At 38.9% G+C, this 17,440-nt stretch overlaps 1 protein-coding gene across 1 annotated transcript in view; it reads right to left on the minus strand.

The window, feature by feature from the left end:
* The window catches only part of MANBA (mannosidase beta), a 133,063-nt gene that overhangs the window by 42,890 nt on the left and 72,733 nt on the right, over positions 1-17,440 (minus strand). The window contains exon 11 of the mRNA XM_007463815.1: positions 13,422-13,589. Within this exon, the coding sequence (XP_007463877.1) occupies positions 13,422-13,589 (168 nt within the window). The remainder of the gene's footprint in view (positions 1-13,421; positions 13,590-17,440) is intronic.

Raw genomic sequence — 17,440 nt, forward strand, 5'->3', positions numbered from 1 at the left:
CAGCAGGGAACAAGACAGACATGCCGACTGACCTCTTAAAAGAGTAGACTGAAATCTAGTGGTGGAACCAGATGCTGAGCAAGTAATTGTAAGTATGATGAATGTTTTAAAGGATAAGTACAGGGCTCTTTGGAAATACAAAACATGTAGAAGGCCAAGAAGACCTCTCTGAGAAATAGATTTTCAGAAAATAATTTTCTCAGCTTTTCTCCATTAGGTCTCACTTTTTCTTGGTATCACCACCCATTTTTTTCTCTTCTCATTCCTTTTCTGTCATAGGGGGAAAAAAACCTTATTCTTTTCCTTTGCCAGAGTCTCTGTCCTCTGGTCATCTTTTGATTTCACTTTGGAATTAAAGCCAATAAATTATCCTCCACTCTTTTAGAAATCTCTCCACTGTCCTTTTCCCTTAGCTTAAGGGCTCCCCGCATCCTAATTTTAAAAAAGTCCCTCAATCCCTTGTAGCCCATCAGATTTCTTTACCACCCATTCCCTCCTCAGCCCCTAACACTCAATTCCTGATCATTCCACTCCACTAAAATTGTTTTTGGTTTTGGTTTTTCATAAACTACCCATGGACTTCTACTTCCCAAATAAAGCAAGAATCCCCACACTCTTCTCTCTCTGGTGAGCAATAAATGACCTGTTTACCACCCACAATTTCTGAAGTTCTCCCCACCTGTGACTGCTTGTTCACTACTCTTTCACATTCTGGTTTCTCCAAACCTTTCTGATAATTCCTTCTCCAGCTCCCCTCTCCATTCTTAGATGGACGTCACTCTCTTCAGACTCTCCTGTTCTATACCTTCTCCCAAGGCTGTCCCTCTCACCAATGTTCTGAATACTCCCAGACTGTTTCACCTTCACATTTCTATTTCCAGTAACCAGCTCCACATTTCTACCTGGCTTGTCCTGCCCACATCTCAAATACAATCTTTCAAAGCAGAATTCCTTATTTACTTATCCCAAACTTATTTGACTATGCTTCGTACCTTCATTAAAGGTACCCAAGTAGGAATCATCTTCAATTTCTCCCTCTGTCTCTCTCACCTCCCACACTCAGTTGCTCTGAATCAAATTTTTTTCCATCACCTCATTTCAAGCCCCACTACCTATGACCTATATGACCTTGAGCAATTAATCTTTCTAACCCTCCCATGTCTTCATCTCTAAAATAAAGACTGTATTTCTCACATGCCAGGGTGCTTGTAAAAATTAAGTAAATCCTACAAAGTACCTATATCATTAATATGTTAGTATATTATAATAATCATATTAGTTAATACAGTAATTAGTCTATCAATGCCTGGCATATAATATTCCTAATAACTTGGAATTTTTGGTTATTATATCTGTTTTCCTTGCCTAGAATCTCTCATCTCCCTAATTCTTTGCAAGTAATAATACCAGCAAGAACATGGGTCAGATAAAATTTTTCCCCTCCCCCAAAATGTTCACTAGCTTCCCACTGTCTACTGAATGAAACCCAACTCCATAACATGATTCAAAGTCCTTTTAAGATTTGTTTCCAAACTGCCTTTTCTGTCTTTGACTCTCCACATCAATCCATGAGTCCCTTGCTTCAGGCACTGGGCACTGCTTGCTGCTTCCTATATATATACTTGCTTTCACCTCTTTTCACCTTTACTGACATTGTTTTCATGGCCTAAAATACCTACAGAACAATCTTTTGCCTCAAATTCTATTCCGCCTTTAAGGCTTGGTTTGAATATCACCTTTTAATTAAAAGCCTTCCCAGATCCTTCCAGTTAAAATGAATGGCTCTTCCACATAGTTGCCAACACTTTGGAACTACATTTTTCATAGCACTTCTTTCACTCTGCCCTGTAGAGCTGGTATTTCTTTCCATGTTACCTCCTGGGAGCAGACTACAAGCTCCGTGAGGATAACAGTTTCCCCATAGCATCGGGAATGAGGCTTTGCTCCTAGTAATACTCAACAAATTTTGGTTGAATTTTAAAATGTTGAAAAGCATGGTAAGATTATGGGTAATCAAATTTTAAACAATATTCTATTATAATGGCTTTGAAGTAGAATTGGAGAAGGCTGATCAACTGGCCTTAATCAATCAAGCTTGATTGGTTTCCCTCCATTATTCCAGATTCTTGAATAATTTGGTAAGTTGAGCCAGTCAGTAAAATTACCAATGAGTCTTTTCCTAAAAATATCTACCCATGATGATACACTATGATTCCTTTCCATTTTTGTATCATTTCCACTTGAGGCTTGATTTTTAGTCTCAAATCTCACAGATGATTTCTTCCTAGATCATGACCTTAAATGCTTATTTGGACAAAGAGATATGTAAGATAAACCAAGAGACTGACTATTTTTAAAAAGCATGAAGAGCAAAAGAAAACTGATCATTTCATTTAGTGTGTGGATAGATCAATTTATGGTCCTTTTCCTTAAATGCCTTATGCTTTGATATAAATAACAATAATAATGATTATATAGCACTTAATCCTGTCCATCTTGAAAAAAACTGGCAAACATCAATTACTGCTCACAAAATCATTTTTAAAAACATAGATTCCGGGCTTCCCTGGTGGCGCAGTGGTTGAGAGTCCGCCTGCCGATGCAGGGGACACGGGTTCGTGCCCCAGTCCGGGAGGATCCCACATGCCGCGGGGCGGCTGGGCCCGTGAGCCATGGCCGCTGAGCCTGCGCGTCCGGAGCTTGTGCTCCGCAACGGGAGAGGCCACAACAGTGAGAGGCCCGCGTACCGCAAAAAAAAAAAAAACAAAAAACAAAAAACATAGATTCCCTTGGAAAATTCCCTGGCAGTCCAGTGGTTAAGACCCAGTGCTTTCACTGCTGTGGGCCCCAGTTTGATCCCTTGTTGGGGAACTAAGATCCTGCAAGCTGCGTGATGCAGCAAAATAAATAAATAAAGCAGTTGTCCTTGTTCAAGATGGCAACATAATTATCTTCAAAAAAAAAAAAAGATAGGGCTTCCCTGGTGGCGCAGTGGTTGAGAGTCCAAACATAGATCCTTTATAAGAAAGGCATCACATTTCCATTTCAAAGATGGATAAGAAGTGATATACAGAAACTAATTTTTTATAAGTTCAAAAATGTAGTGTTAAAATTAGAGATTAAAGTTTGAAAGTATCTGAAGACCTATCTTGTTGAGTGAAACCAACAAGGATGATAATGATGATTAGCATTAAGTAAAAGTCTACTATGTGCCAGAGTCTGTGTAATGCACCTTCCATCCTTTATCTCACTTAATCCAAATAACATCTCTTAAGAGTTGTTAACCCTTGGCAAAATGGAGGTTAAGTAATTTGCCCAAGATTATATAGAGAGTAAGTGGCCCAGCCAGGATTTGGAGTCATGAGCTCTTAACCACTAAGCTATGAAACAAAAATCCTCAGATATTAAAATCTAGTTCCTAAATCCATCAGATATGAAAAACAATACCAATAGGGTGAGTAACCAGATTATAAGTGTTCTGTAAATATTAATTAAAGCTTATACCATCACATTTTGTGAACAGAAAAATTTTTCATGACACATGACTTAGCATAACAGAGAAGCAAAAAATTTGAACCTATGTTTTTCATAAATTCTCACTGAAGTTTCCTCACATAAATGGAATAATGCCATCATCTGGGTACATATGAGTGCCAAAATCACATACCATTCTTTTTAAAATATCTCTCTTCAAATTGCTTCAAGGATATACTTCAAATATTTAAAACATTTAATTACAGATACAAAATTGTAAAGATAATTAGATTATTAAATCACATGTTAAACATTAAAGTTTTTAAAAAGTCAGATATTTTGAAGCCATTACCACAAAAACAAACATGATGCTTCCTCTTCCTGCAAAAGTTTATGTTAAAATAAAGTAGGTATTCATGTAGTAAATACAAGGATAATATGCCTATTAAACAAATAGTGGTGAAAAGAGAACCACCATAAAGGAAGGGCTCTAAGGTGAACTTGGCAACAAGCTCTTTCCTATCCCTTTGCCTCTATATCACATGCCAAGATATTCATATACGACATACATCAAATTTTACTTTAGCATGTACAATTATAGAATTTTAGAAGTAGTATGTCACTCAGACTAAAATTGAAGGAATGGAAAAGGATATTCCATTCAACTGGAACCCCAAAGAAAGCTGGTGTAGCTATACTTATATCAGACAAATAGACTTTAAAATGAAGACTGTAGCGCTTCCCTGGTGGTGCAGTGGTTGAGAGTCTGCCTGCCGATGCAGGGGACACGGGTTCGTGCACCAGTCTGGGAAGATTGCACGTGCCGCAGAACAGCTGGGTCCGTGAGCCATGGCCCATAGGAGACTGAACCAGACCTACCTGCTAGTGTTGGAGGGTCACCTGCAGAGGTGGGGGGTGGCTGTGGCTCACTACGGGGACAAGGACACTGGCAGCAGAAGTTCTAGGAAGTACTCCCTGGCGTGAGCCCTCCCGGAGTCCACCATTACCCCACTAAAGAGCCTGTAGGTGCCAGTGCTGGGTTGCCTCACGTCAACCAACCAACAGGGAGGGAACCAGCTCCACCCATCAGTAGGCAAGTGGATTAAATTTTTACTGAGCTCTGCCCACCAGGGCAACACCCAACTCTATCCACCACCAGTCCCTCCCATCAGGAAGCTTACACAAGCCTCTTAGATAGCCTCATCCACCAGAGGGCAGACAGCAGAAGCAAGAAGAACTACAGTCCTGCAGCCTGTGGAACATAAACCACATTCACAGAAAGAAGGACAAAATGAAAAGGCAGAGGACTATGTACCAGATGACAGAACAAGATAAAACCCCAGAAAAACAACTAAATGAAGGGGAGACAGGCAACCTTCCAGAAAAAGAATTCAGAATAATGATAGTGAAGATGATCCAGGACCTCAGAAAAAGAATGGACGCAAAGATCGAGAAGATGCAAGAAATGTTTCACAAGGACTTTGAAGAATTAAAGAAGAAACACCTAGAAGAATTAAAGGACAAACAGAGATGAACAACACAATAACTGAAATGAAAAATATACTAGACGGAATCAATAGCAGAATAACTGAGGCAGAAGAATGGATAAGTGACTTGGAAGACAGAACGGTGGAATTCACTGCTATGGAAAAGAATAAAGACAAAAGAATGAAGACAGCCTAAGAGACCTCTGGGACAACATTTAACACACCAACATTTACATTACAGGGGTCCCAGAAGGAGAAGAGAGACAGAAAAGGACCTGAGAAAATATTTGAAAAGATTATAGTTGAAAACTTCCCTAACGTGGGAAAGGAAATAGCCACCCAAGTCCAGGAAGCACAGAGAGTCCCAGCAGAATAAACCCAAGGAGAAACACGCTGAGACACATAGTAATCAAATTGACAAAAATTGAAGACAAAGAAAAATTATTAAAAGCAACAAGGGAAAAACAACAAGTAACATACAAGGGAACTCCCATAAGGTTAACAGCTGATTTCTCAGCAGAAACTCTACAAACCAGAAGGGAGTGGCACCATATATTTACAGTGATGAAAGGGAAGAACCTATAACCAAGATTACTCTACCCAGCAAGGATCTCATTCAGATTTGATGGAGAAATCAAAAGCTTTACAGGGCTTCCCTGGTGGTGCAGTGGTTGAGAGTCCGCCTGCCGATGCAGGGGACACGGGTTCGTGCACCAGTCTGGGAAGATTGCACGTGCCGCAGAACAGCTGGGTCCGTGAGCCATGGCCCATAGGAGACTGAACCAGACCTACCTGCTAGTGTTGGAGGGTCACCTGCAGAGGTGGGGGGTGGCTGTGGCTCACTACGGGGACAAGGAAAAAAAAAAGCTTTACAGACAAGCAAAAGCTAAGAGAATTCAGCACCACCAAACCAGCTCTACAACAAATGCTAAAGGAACTTCTCTAAGTGGGAAACACAAGAGAATAAAAGGACCTACAAAAACAAACCCAAAACAATTACGAAAATGGTAATAGTAACATACATATCGATAATTACCTTAAATGTGATTGGATTAAATGCTCCAACCAAAAGACATAGGCTTGCTGAATGGATACAAAAACAAGACCTATATATATGCTGTCTACAAGAGACCCACTTCAGACCTAGGGACACATACAGACTGAAAGTGGGGGAATGGAAAAAGATATTCCATGCCAACGGAAATCAAAAGAAAGCTGGAGTAGCAATACTCATATCAGATGAAATAGACTTTAAAATAAAGACTGTAATAAGAGACAAGGAAGGACAGTACATATTGATCAAGGGATCAATACAAGAAGAAGATATAACAATTATAAATATCTATGCACCCAACATAGGAGCACCTCAAAACATAAGGCAAATGCTAACAGTTGTAAAAGAGGAAATCAACAGTAACACAATAATAGTGGGGGACTTTAACACCCCATTCATACCAATGGACAGATCATCAAGACAGAAAATTAATAAGGAAACACAAACTTTAAATGATACAATAGACCAGATAGATTTGATATTTATAGGACATTCCATCCAAAAACAGATTACACTTTCTTCTCAAATGCACACGGAACATTCTCCAGGATAGATCACATCTTGGGTCACAAATCAAGCCCCAGTAAATTTAAGAAAACTGAAATCATATCAAGCATCTTTTCTGACCACAATGCTAGGAGATTAGAAATAAACTACAGGGAAAAACACATAAAGCACACAAACACATGAAGGCTAAACAATACGTTACTAAATAATCAAGAGGTCACTGAAGAAATCAAAGAGGAAATCAAAAAATACCTAGAGACAAATGACAACAAAATCACGACGATCCAAAAGCTAAGAGATGCAGCAAAAGCAGTTCTAAGAGGGAAGTTTATAGCAATACAATCCTACCTCAAGAAACAAGAAAAATCTCAAATAAACAATCTAACCTCATATATAAAGGAACTAGAGAAAAAAGAATAAACAAAACCCAAAGTTAGTAGAAGGAAAGAAACCATTATAATCAGAGTAGAAATAAATGAAATAGAAACAAAGAAAACAATAGCAAAGATCAATAAAACTAAAAGCTGGTTCTTTGAGAAGATAAACAAAATTGATAAGCCTTTAGCCAGATTCATCAAGAAAAAGAGGGAGAAGACTCACATCAATAAAATTAGAAATGAAAAAGGAGAAGTTACAAAGTGTCATAAAAGAATAGTACAAGCAACTATATGCCAATAAAATGGACAACCTGGAAGAAATGGACAAATTCTTAGAAGTATGTAACCTTCCAAGACTGAACCATGAAGAAATAGAAAATAAGAAAAGACCAATCACAAGTAATGAAATTGAAACTGTGATTAAAAATCTTCCAACAAACAAAAGTCCAGGACCAGATGGCTTCACAGGTAAATTCTATCAAACATTTAGAGAAGAGCTAACACCCATCCTTCTCAAACTCTTCCAAAAAACTGCAGAGGAAGGAACACTCCCAAACTCATTCTATGAGGCCACCATCACCCTGATACCAAAACCAGACAAAGATACTACAAGAAAAGAAATTACAGACCAATATCACTGATGGATATAGATGCAAAAATCCTCAACAAAATACTAGCAAACAGAATCCAACAACACATTAAAAGGATCACACACCATGATCAAGTGGGATTTATCCCAGGGATGCAAGGATTCTTCAACATACGCAAATCAATCAGTGTGATACACCATATTAACAAATTGAAGAATAAAAACCATATGATCATCTCAATAGATGCAGAAAAAGCTTTTGACAAAATTCCACACCCATTTATGATAAAAACTCTCCAGAAAGTGGGCATAGAGGGAAGCTACCTCAACATAATAATGGCCATATATGACAAACCCACAGCAAACATCATTCTCCATGGTGAAAAACTGAAAGCATTTCCTCTAAGATCAGGAACAAGACAAGGATGTCCACTCTCACCACTATTATTCAATACGTTTTGGAAGTCCTAGCCATGGCAATCAGAGAGGAAAAAGAAATAAAAGGAATACAAATTGGAAAAGAAGTAAAACTGTCACTGTTTGCAGATGACATGATACTATACATAGAGAATCCTAAAGATGCCACCAGAAAACTCCTAGAGTTAATCAATGAATTTGGTAAAGTTGCAGGATACAAAATTAATGCACAGAAATCTCCTGCATTCCTATACACTAACAACAAAAGATCAGAAAGGGAAATTAAGGAAACAATCCCATTCACCATTGCAACAAACAGAATAAAATGCCTAGCAATAAACCTATGTAAGGAGGTAAAGACCTGTACTCAGAAAACTATAAGAAACTGATGAAAGAAATCAAAGATGGCACAAACACATGGAGAGATATACCATGTTCTTGGATTGGAAAAATCAATATTGTGAAAATGACTATACTACCCAAAGCAATCTACAGATTAAATGCAATCCCTATCAAATTACCAATGGCATTTTTCACAGAACTAGAACAAAAAATTTTACAATTTGTATGGAGACACAAAAGACCCGAAATATCCAAAGCAATCTTGAGAAAGAAAAATGGAGCTGGAGGAATCAGACTGCCTGACTTCAGACTATACTACAAAGCTACAGTAATCAAGACAATATGGTACTGGCACACAAACAGAAATATAATCAATGGAAATGGATAGAAAGCCCAGAGATAAACCCATGAACCTATGGTCAACTCATCTATGACAAATGAGGCAAGGATATGTAACGGAGAAAAGACAGCCTCTTCAATAAGTGGTGCTGGGAACACTGGACAGCTATATGTAAAAGAATGAAATTAGAACACCCCCTAACACCATACACAAAAATAAACTCAAAATGGATGAAAGACCTAAATGTAAGACCGGACACTATAAAACTCTCAGAGGAAAACATAGGAAGAACCCTCTATGACATAAATCACAGCAAGATCTTTTTTGACCCACCTCCTAGAGTAATGGAAATAAAAACAGAAATAAACAAATGGGACCTAATGCAGCTTAAAAGCTTTTTCACAGTAAGATTTTTTTGACCCACCTCCTAGAGTAATGGAAATAAAAACAGAAATAAACAAATGGTACCTAATGCAGCTTAAAAGCTTTTTCACAGTAAAGGAAACTATAAACAAGACGAAAAGACAACCCTCAGAATGGGAGAAAATAATTGAAAACAAATGAACAGACAAAGGATTAATCTCCAAAATATACAAATAGATGCTCATGCAGCTCAATATCAAAAAAACAAACAACTCAATCCAAAAATGGGTGGAAGACCTAAATAGACATTTCTGCAAAGACATACAGATGGCCAAGAGGCAAATGAAAAGCTGCTCAACATCACTAATAGAGAAATGCAAATCAAAGCTACAATGAGGTATCACCTCACACCAGTTAGAGTGGACATCATCAGAAAATCTACAAACAAATGCTGGAGAGGGTGTGGAGAAAAGGGAACCCTCTTGCACTGTTGGTGGGAATGTAAACTGATACAGCCACTATGGAGAACAGTATAGGGGTTCCTTAAAAAACTACAAATAGAATTACCGTTTGATCCAGAAATCCTGGGCACATATCCAGACACAACTATAATTCAAAAAGATACATGCAACCTTATAGCCAAGACACAGCAACAACCTAAACGTCCATCAACAGATGAATGGATAAAGAAGATGTGGTATAGATATACAGTGGGATACTACTCAGCCATAAAAAAGAATGAAATAATGCCATTTGCAGCAACATGGACACAACCAGAGATTATCATACTAAGTGAAGTAAGTCAGAAAGCGAAAGACAAATACCATTATGTTATCACTTAAATGTAGTATCTAATACAAATGAACCTATCTACGAAACAGAAACAGAATCAAGGACGTAGAGAACAGACTTGTGGTTGCCAAGAGGAAGAGGGGTGGGGGAGGGGTGGACTGGGAGTTTGAGGTTAGCAGATGCAAACTATTATATATAGGATGGATAAACAACAAGGTCCTACTGTATAGCACAGGGAACTATATTCAACATCCTATGATAAACCATAAAGGAAAAAATATTTTAAAAAAAGAATGTGTATATATGTATAACTGAATCACTTTGCTGTATAGCAGAAATTAATACATTGTAAATCAGCTATACTTCAATAAAAAAATAAATTAAAATAAAATCTATGCCCCCTAAAGGCACTAGGCCCAGAGTGTTACATGGGTGAATTTGTCTCAATAAAACCAATAATCTCTATTTTATTCCTAGATATTAAAAAGGAAAAGGCCCCTAACTCATTCTGCGAGGTGAGCACAAACACATACGCACGAAATGCTATAAGCTGGGTTCTATGGACCAAATCTCTCTTGCCAATTATGTTTAGATAGCATTTTTTAATGCTGAATATAAATGTTATGAGACCCAACATCCATTCTCCTATTACCACAGTCCCCTCTTCTCTCTTTGTGAACCTCATCTACTCCACTTGACTCAACTTTTTAAAACAAATTTGGCTCCTCTAGGCATTTGAGTTTACAATTCTTACCACACACCAATTTCACTTGTGAATATGAAATTTTAAATTCTACCAAAATCTTAGCAAATCAAATCTAGCAGAGCAAAAGAACAAGGTATTATAACTAAATAGAGCTTAGATTACAACTAGCTTATCATTAGAAAATTAATTCACAGTAGTCAGTATATTAATATATTAAAGAACCAAAAAATGGGGGAAAAAAGAAGTGGTATATCAATGAATCATTTAATATAGAGATTCTCAGCCTTTGGGGATCCATGGATGGGCTCCAAAGAGTCCATGACAACTTGCAATTCTAAGCACAACATTGGTGTATGGGTGGCGAGTTTCACAGACACATTAATTCTCAAAGAAGTCCACAATTCATGAATCCTTTCATATGTTGCAGCATTATAATAGACTACTCTGAATTAAAATGATATTGCTGAAGGCCATGCTAGAAACAGGACAGAAGAATATACAATACCAATATTCATACTGATCCATTTTTAAGACAGATTCTTAAATTCGACTTCATTAAAAAGCATGACAGGCATACAATTGTTACTACAAATTGAAGGTTTCTGGTAACCCTGCATCAAGCAAGTCTATCAGTGCCATTTCCAACAGCATTTGCTCATTCTGTGTCTGTGTCACATTTTGGTAATTTATGCAGTAATTCAAATTTTTAACTATTATACTTGTTATGGTGATCTGTAATCAGTGATCTTTGATATTATTATTGTAATTGTTTTGTGGCGCCACAAAGCCATCCACATAAGATGGCAAACTTAATCCATACGTGTTGTGTGTGTTCTGACTGCTCCACTAACCAGCCGTTCCCCCATCTCCCTCCCTCCAGACCTCCCTGTTCCCTGAGACACACAGTATTGAAAGTAGGCCAATTTCGTGTTCAAGTGAAAGGAAGAGTACGGGTCTCTCATTTAAAGCAAAAGCTAGAAATGATTAAGGTTAGCGAGGAAGGCACGTCAAAACCCAAGATAGGCCCAAAGCTAGGCCTCTTTCACCAGGCAGTTAGCCAAGTTGTGGATGCAAAGGAAAAATTCCTGAAGAAAATAGAAAGTGCTACTCCAGTGAACACATGAATGATAAGAAAGCAAAACAGCCTTATTGCTGATATGGAGAAGTTCTGGATAGAAGATCAAAACAGCCACAGACTCTCTTAAGCCAAAGCCTATTCCAGAGCAGGGCCCTAACTCTCTTCAATTCTATGAAGGCTGAGAGAGGTGAGGAAGCTGCAGCAGAAGTGTTTGAAGCCAGCAGAGGTTGGTTCATGAGATTTAGGGAAAGCAGCCGTCACCATAACATCAAAGAGCAAAGTGAAGCAGCAAGTGCTGATGTATAATAGAAGCTGCAGCAGGGAAAGAAGCCGTCACCATAACATCAAAGAGCAAAGTGAAGCAGCAAGTGCTGATGTATAATAGAAGCTGCAGCAAGTTATCTAGAAGATCTAGCTAAGATAATTTAAAAAGGGGGCTACACTAAACAACAGACTTTCAACGTACGAAACAGCCGTCTATTGGAAGAAGACACCATCTAGGGCTTTCACAGCTAAGGAGAAATGAATGCCTGGCTTCAAAGCTTCACAGGACAAGCTGACTCTCTTGTTAAGGGCTATTGTACTTGGCTTTAAGTTGTTCATTTAGCAATATGCTGATTTACCATTCTGAAAATCTGAGGACCCTGAAAGATGATGCTCAACCTACTCTGCCTATCTCTATCAATGGCACAACAAAGCCTATATGACAGCACAGCTGTTTACAACATTGTTTGCTGAATATTTTGAAACCACTGTTGAGACCTATTGCTCAGGAAAAAAAGATTTCTTTCAAAATATGACTGCTCATTGGCAACACACCTGGTCAACCCAAGAGCTCTGATGGAGACGTACAACAAGATTAATGACGTTTTCATGCCTCCTAACACAACATCCATTCTGCAGCCGTGGATCAAGGAGTAATTTTGACTTTCAAGTGTTATTATTTAAGAAATACACTTTGTAAGGCTAGAGCTAGAAATTCCTCTACTGGATCTGAAACTGGATCTGCAAATTAAACTGAAAACCTTTTGGAAAGGATTCACCATTCTAGATGCCATGAAGAACATTCATGATTCATGGGAAGAGGTCAAAGTATCAACATGCACAAGAGTTTGGAAGAAGTTGATTCCAGCCCTCATGGATGACTTGAGGGGTTCAAGAGTCCAGTGGAGGAAGAAACAGCAGGTGTGGTGGAAACAGCAAGAGAACCAGAATTAGAAGTGGAGCCTGAAGATGTGACAGAATTGCTTCAATCTCACGGTAAAACCTGAACAGATAAGGAGTTGCTTCCTACAGCTGAGCAAACAAAGGGGTTTCCTGAGATGGAATCTACTCGTGGTGAAGATGCTGTAAAGACTGTTGAAATGGTAACAAAGAATTTAGAACATCACATAAATTTAGTTGATAAAGCAATGGCAGAGTTTCAGAGAATTGACTCCAGTTTTGAAAGAAGTTTTACTGTGGGTAAAATGTTATCAAACAGCCTTGCATGCTACAGAAAAACAGCTCCTAAAAGGAAGAGTCCATCGATGTGGCAAACTTGGTCTCTGTCTCATTTTGAGAAATTCCCACGGCCACCCCAGCCCTCAGCAGCCACCACCCTGATCAGTCGGCAGCATCAACATGGAGGCACAGTCCTCCAGCAGCAAAGAAATTATGACTCGCTGAAGGCTCAGATAATGATTGGCAATTTTTACCAATGAAGTTAAGGTATGTACATTGTTTTTTAAGACATAATGCTATTGTACACTGAATAGACTACAGTATAGTGTAAGCATAACTTTTCTATGCACTGGGAAACCAAAAATTCATGTGACTAGCTTTATCACAATATTCTCTCTATTGTGGCATCTGGAACTGAACCTGCAACATCTCCAAGGTATGTCTGCACTTACTTCCAAGACAATCCTTCGGACGTTTTTCACATACAGTGTCACATAATCATCGATGTAGGTAGACAGGTTGCTGGACTGTATATTATACCAATTCAACACCAGTGCTGCTTCATTTTCATTATTTCCACTCCATGTGATGACGGAGGGATGAGATTTCAGTCTCCTGACCTAAAGTTGAAGGAAACATAAAATAATTTTCAAATGCTCAACATAAGAAAGCTCAGAGCTGTAATTACTCACAAAGTTATAGCCACTGTCTTTCTGCACATGTATTTTTACGTGCCAGGAACTCATCAGAAAATGAGCAGTAATGTTACATGTGGGAAGACATTTTAAGAAATCGCTGAGATTCTTTTGATCTAGATTTTATAAACACTGAGAAAATAGGGTTCCTCTTCTCGCCGTATAACTAAAGAAAATGTAATCCCTTTCATTAAAAGAGAAAAATAAATCAACCTCATCATCTGACTTGCCACAAAAAGGTTCTAAGAAATACAAAAGGCAGGAGACGTTACATTACAGGGCTTAGCTTCTCAAGAGCAAGTTGGAGTTTTCTGTGAAGAAACAAATGAGGCAGAAGAAACACTACTGCTGAGAGAGGGACTGAAGTTCCCACAGTTTCCACCAAGATCAGAAAACCAGGACAGTTAGAGAGGGTTTTACAAAGCAAGTGAGTACCAGAGACACTCTGAAAGTTAAGGACAAATATATGGAATATTCTAAAGGAAAAAAGATTAGGACATCAAGAGGCTGTCCCCTGAAATAACTATCAATGTCCTGTCTTAAGAAATCAACTGGACTTCTCTGGTGGCACAGTGGTTAAGAATCCTCCTGCCAATGCAGGGGACGCGGGTTCAAGCCCTGGTCCGGGAAGATCGCACATGCTGCAGAGCAACTGGGCCCGTGCGACAAAATAACTGAGCCTGTGCTCTACAGCCCGCGAGCCACAACTACAAGTAAGTCACTGAATATATCTAAACATAGAAGAAGAAATTAGGGAATCTGAAAATCCTGCCTGCCTTAAGAGTTGAGGTCTGAGTGAACTGGGCTCACTGCCAGCCCTACATAAAGGTGAAAGGATCCAGTTCTTCTGACACACTGGAAGATGTAGCCCAGCAGAAGAAGGCAATTAAACCTCTTTGCCAACAACAGAGTGAGTCAATGGTCAAGGGAAATTCTTTTCAAACATGTTTTAGCAATATAACCTCATTGGTATTTATAGCTTCTCTTGCACTGTAATGGATGATTACGTGATGGATCCCAGCTGATGCTCTCTCTGTGGTCTCCATTCAATATGCTAAGTAACCCATACATGAAGTAGAGATGCAGTAAGGATATCTTAAAGAGATATATCTCATTTAAAAAATTAAAGTCTTGTTTTTTTTCTTAACCAGGCTTATAAACAGTATTTCCTTATCTGCCTCTGTATATGCCCATGTAAGTGAGGGCTGTGACCAACTGTGACAGGCATGTTTATGGTACTGATGAAAACACAAATCCAGATACTGAAGAGACAAAAAGCTTCAGTGACTCTGTGATACACACACCCTTCAAACTGACCTAGAATTTTCCGGTGAGCTTTACTTTAAAATTTTAATAAACTCTGCATTAAAAAGTTCTCCTCTTTAAAATATATAAAAGAACTGAAAACACATAGATATCATATTTTACTTGTGTGAAAGAAAATTAAAAATAAAACTGAAATGTTTACAACCTACGTAACTATAATTAATATTTTAAAAGTTATTCATTCATCCATCCATCTATACATCTGATGAATAATACAGCCAGATCATGGGGACATACAGGAAGGAACATGCCCTAGGCCTCAGGGATATTATAATTTTGATGCAGTGCCAAAATATTGAAAAAGTAATTTCAAGTGTGATATATGTCACAAAGGGAAAATGACCTAATCTAGACTTGCAGACGTAGAAAGCTTTTTCCCAGAGAGTCATGCCCAAGGTAAGACAGGCCAGAAAAACATGAGCGAGGTGGTCCACAGGAGAGGGTAATAGAGAAGGCGTTCCAGGGCACAGAGAGTACGGGGAAAATGGCGCTTGATGAGGCTGGAGAGGGAGGCTGAGACAGGATAGTGCATGGTGAGGATCCTTCATTTTATCTGGAGGGCTCTGAGCAAGGGATGATTCAATGTTCATTTTCTAAACTTCAGAAAACTACATAAAACAAATTATGACATGGTGAATTATTATAAAGCAATCACACTTATAACACACAATCCAGACTAAGAAAGAAAACTTTACCAAGCACCCCAGAAGCCCTCATGTACTCCTTCCTAATCGTAGCCCCTCCTTCCTTCCAAAAGTAACCACTATCTTGAATGTTATAATAATCTTTTTTTCATTTCTTCTGGGTTTTCACACAAAAATACATTCACACACACTCTAATTACGAACTCGTGGATTGTAACATACTTGATGGATTTCGATCCACTGACATTCTTATCCTTATTGAATTTCAAGTTGTCCCACCTTTGGTTGGTCAGAGTCTCATCAAAGTTCTTTTAAACATATCTTTGATAGCTTCCTTGTTATTCGTATGCCAAAATATTTCGGGATCATCTAGTATATTTCCTGTCCCAGAATTGGTATCAGCCATTTCTCTAAGAACCCTTCTCTTAGTGGGATTACTTCAATATAAGAATGCTCAGGGCTTCCCTGGTGGTGCAGTGGTTGAGAGTCCGCCTGCTGATGCAGGGGACACGGGTTCCTGCCCCGGTCCGGGAAGATCCCACATGCCGCGGAGCGGCTGGGCCCGTGAGCCATGGCCGCTGGGCCTGCGCGTCCGGAGCCTGTGCTCCGCAACGGGAGAGGCCACAGCAGTGAGAGGCCCGCGTACCTCAAAAAAAAAGAATGCTCAATATGACTAGGTTGTTCACTGTTTCTAAGTCTTTTCAGTGGACAGAGCTAGGATATAATCACTTCTTTGCATTCATAGATCTATAAATATAAAAGTGTTTATATGTGGAATGTAAAAGAAATCAAGGAGTCAAGAATCACTTAAAATTTTTGACCTGAGAAATTCAAAGACTGGCATTGCCACTTATTGAGGTGGGGAAAACTGCAAGAAAAGCAAGTCTGGGGAAGGTAATATAAGTTTGATTTGGACATGTTACATTTGAGATTCCTATTAGACCTCCAAGTAGAGGCACCGAGTAGGCAGCTGGATAATAAGAACGAGGAATTCAGCAGATAAGTCAGGGCCAGGAATAAATCTGACAGTCATCAGCCAATAGGTAGAGTTAAAGTCATGAGACTGGGTCGAATCGCCTAGGTAGTCAATTACCTGACTGATTTTTTTCATGGGATTTAGTAAAGAGAACAACGAGAAGAAACTAAACACAACACTGTAAATCAACTATATTTCAATAAAATTTTTTTTAAAAAAGAAGAAACAGGGCTTCCCTGGTGGCGCAATGGTTGAGAGTCCCCCTGCCGAGGCAGGGGACGTGGGTTCGTGCCCCGGTCCGGGAGGATCCCGCGTGCCGCGGAGTGGCTGGGCTCGTGAGCCATGGCCGCTGAGCGTGCGCGTCCGGAGCCTGTGCTCCGCAACGGGAGAGGCCACAACAGTGAGAGGCCCGCGTACCGCAAAAAAATAAAAAATAAAAAAATAAAATAAAATAAAATAAAATAAAAAAGAAGAAACAAGGAGAGGTTTAACAAAAGGCAGAACTAAAACTTAAGCCTTTACTTCTACTTGAAATGGTAATAACATACCTGGTAAGCAACTTCTGCTCTCACTGAATCCATGAAATCCTGATCAGTTGGGTAAAGCGCACAGGCAAACATAAAATCCTGCCATACCTATCAAATCAAATAAAAGGCAATATAGCACTTCCATAGATTTTACTGCACAGAAAGAAATTCTTCATTCTGAACTTTGGGCATTATCTTTCATGCAAATGAAAAATCAACTTAGCCCGATGAGTGTGATCATTTGAGCATCACAAAGCATGAGGCACTGGGAAAGGCACTCACAGACTCTCTGGAACTGTAGGG

The sequence above is a fragment of the Lipotes vexillifer genome, unplaced genomic scaffold (genome assembly GCF_000442215.2).
Source record: "Lipotes vexillifer unplaced genomic scaffold, Lipotes_vexillifer_v1.1 scaffold49, whole genome shotgun sequence".
NCBI lineage: Eukaryota > Metazoa > Chordata > Mammalia > Artiodactyla > Lipotidae > Lipotes > Lipotes vexillifer.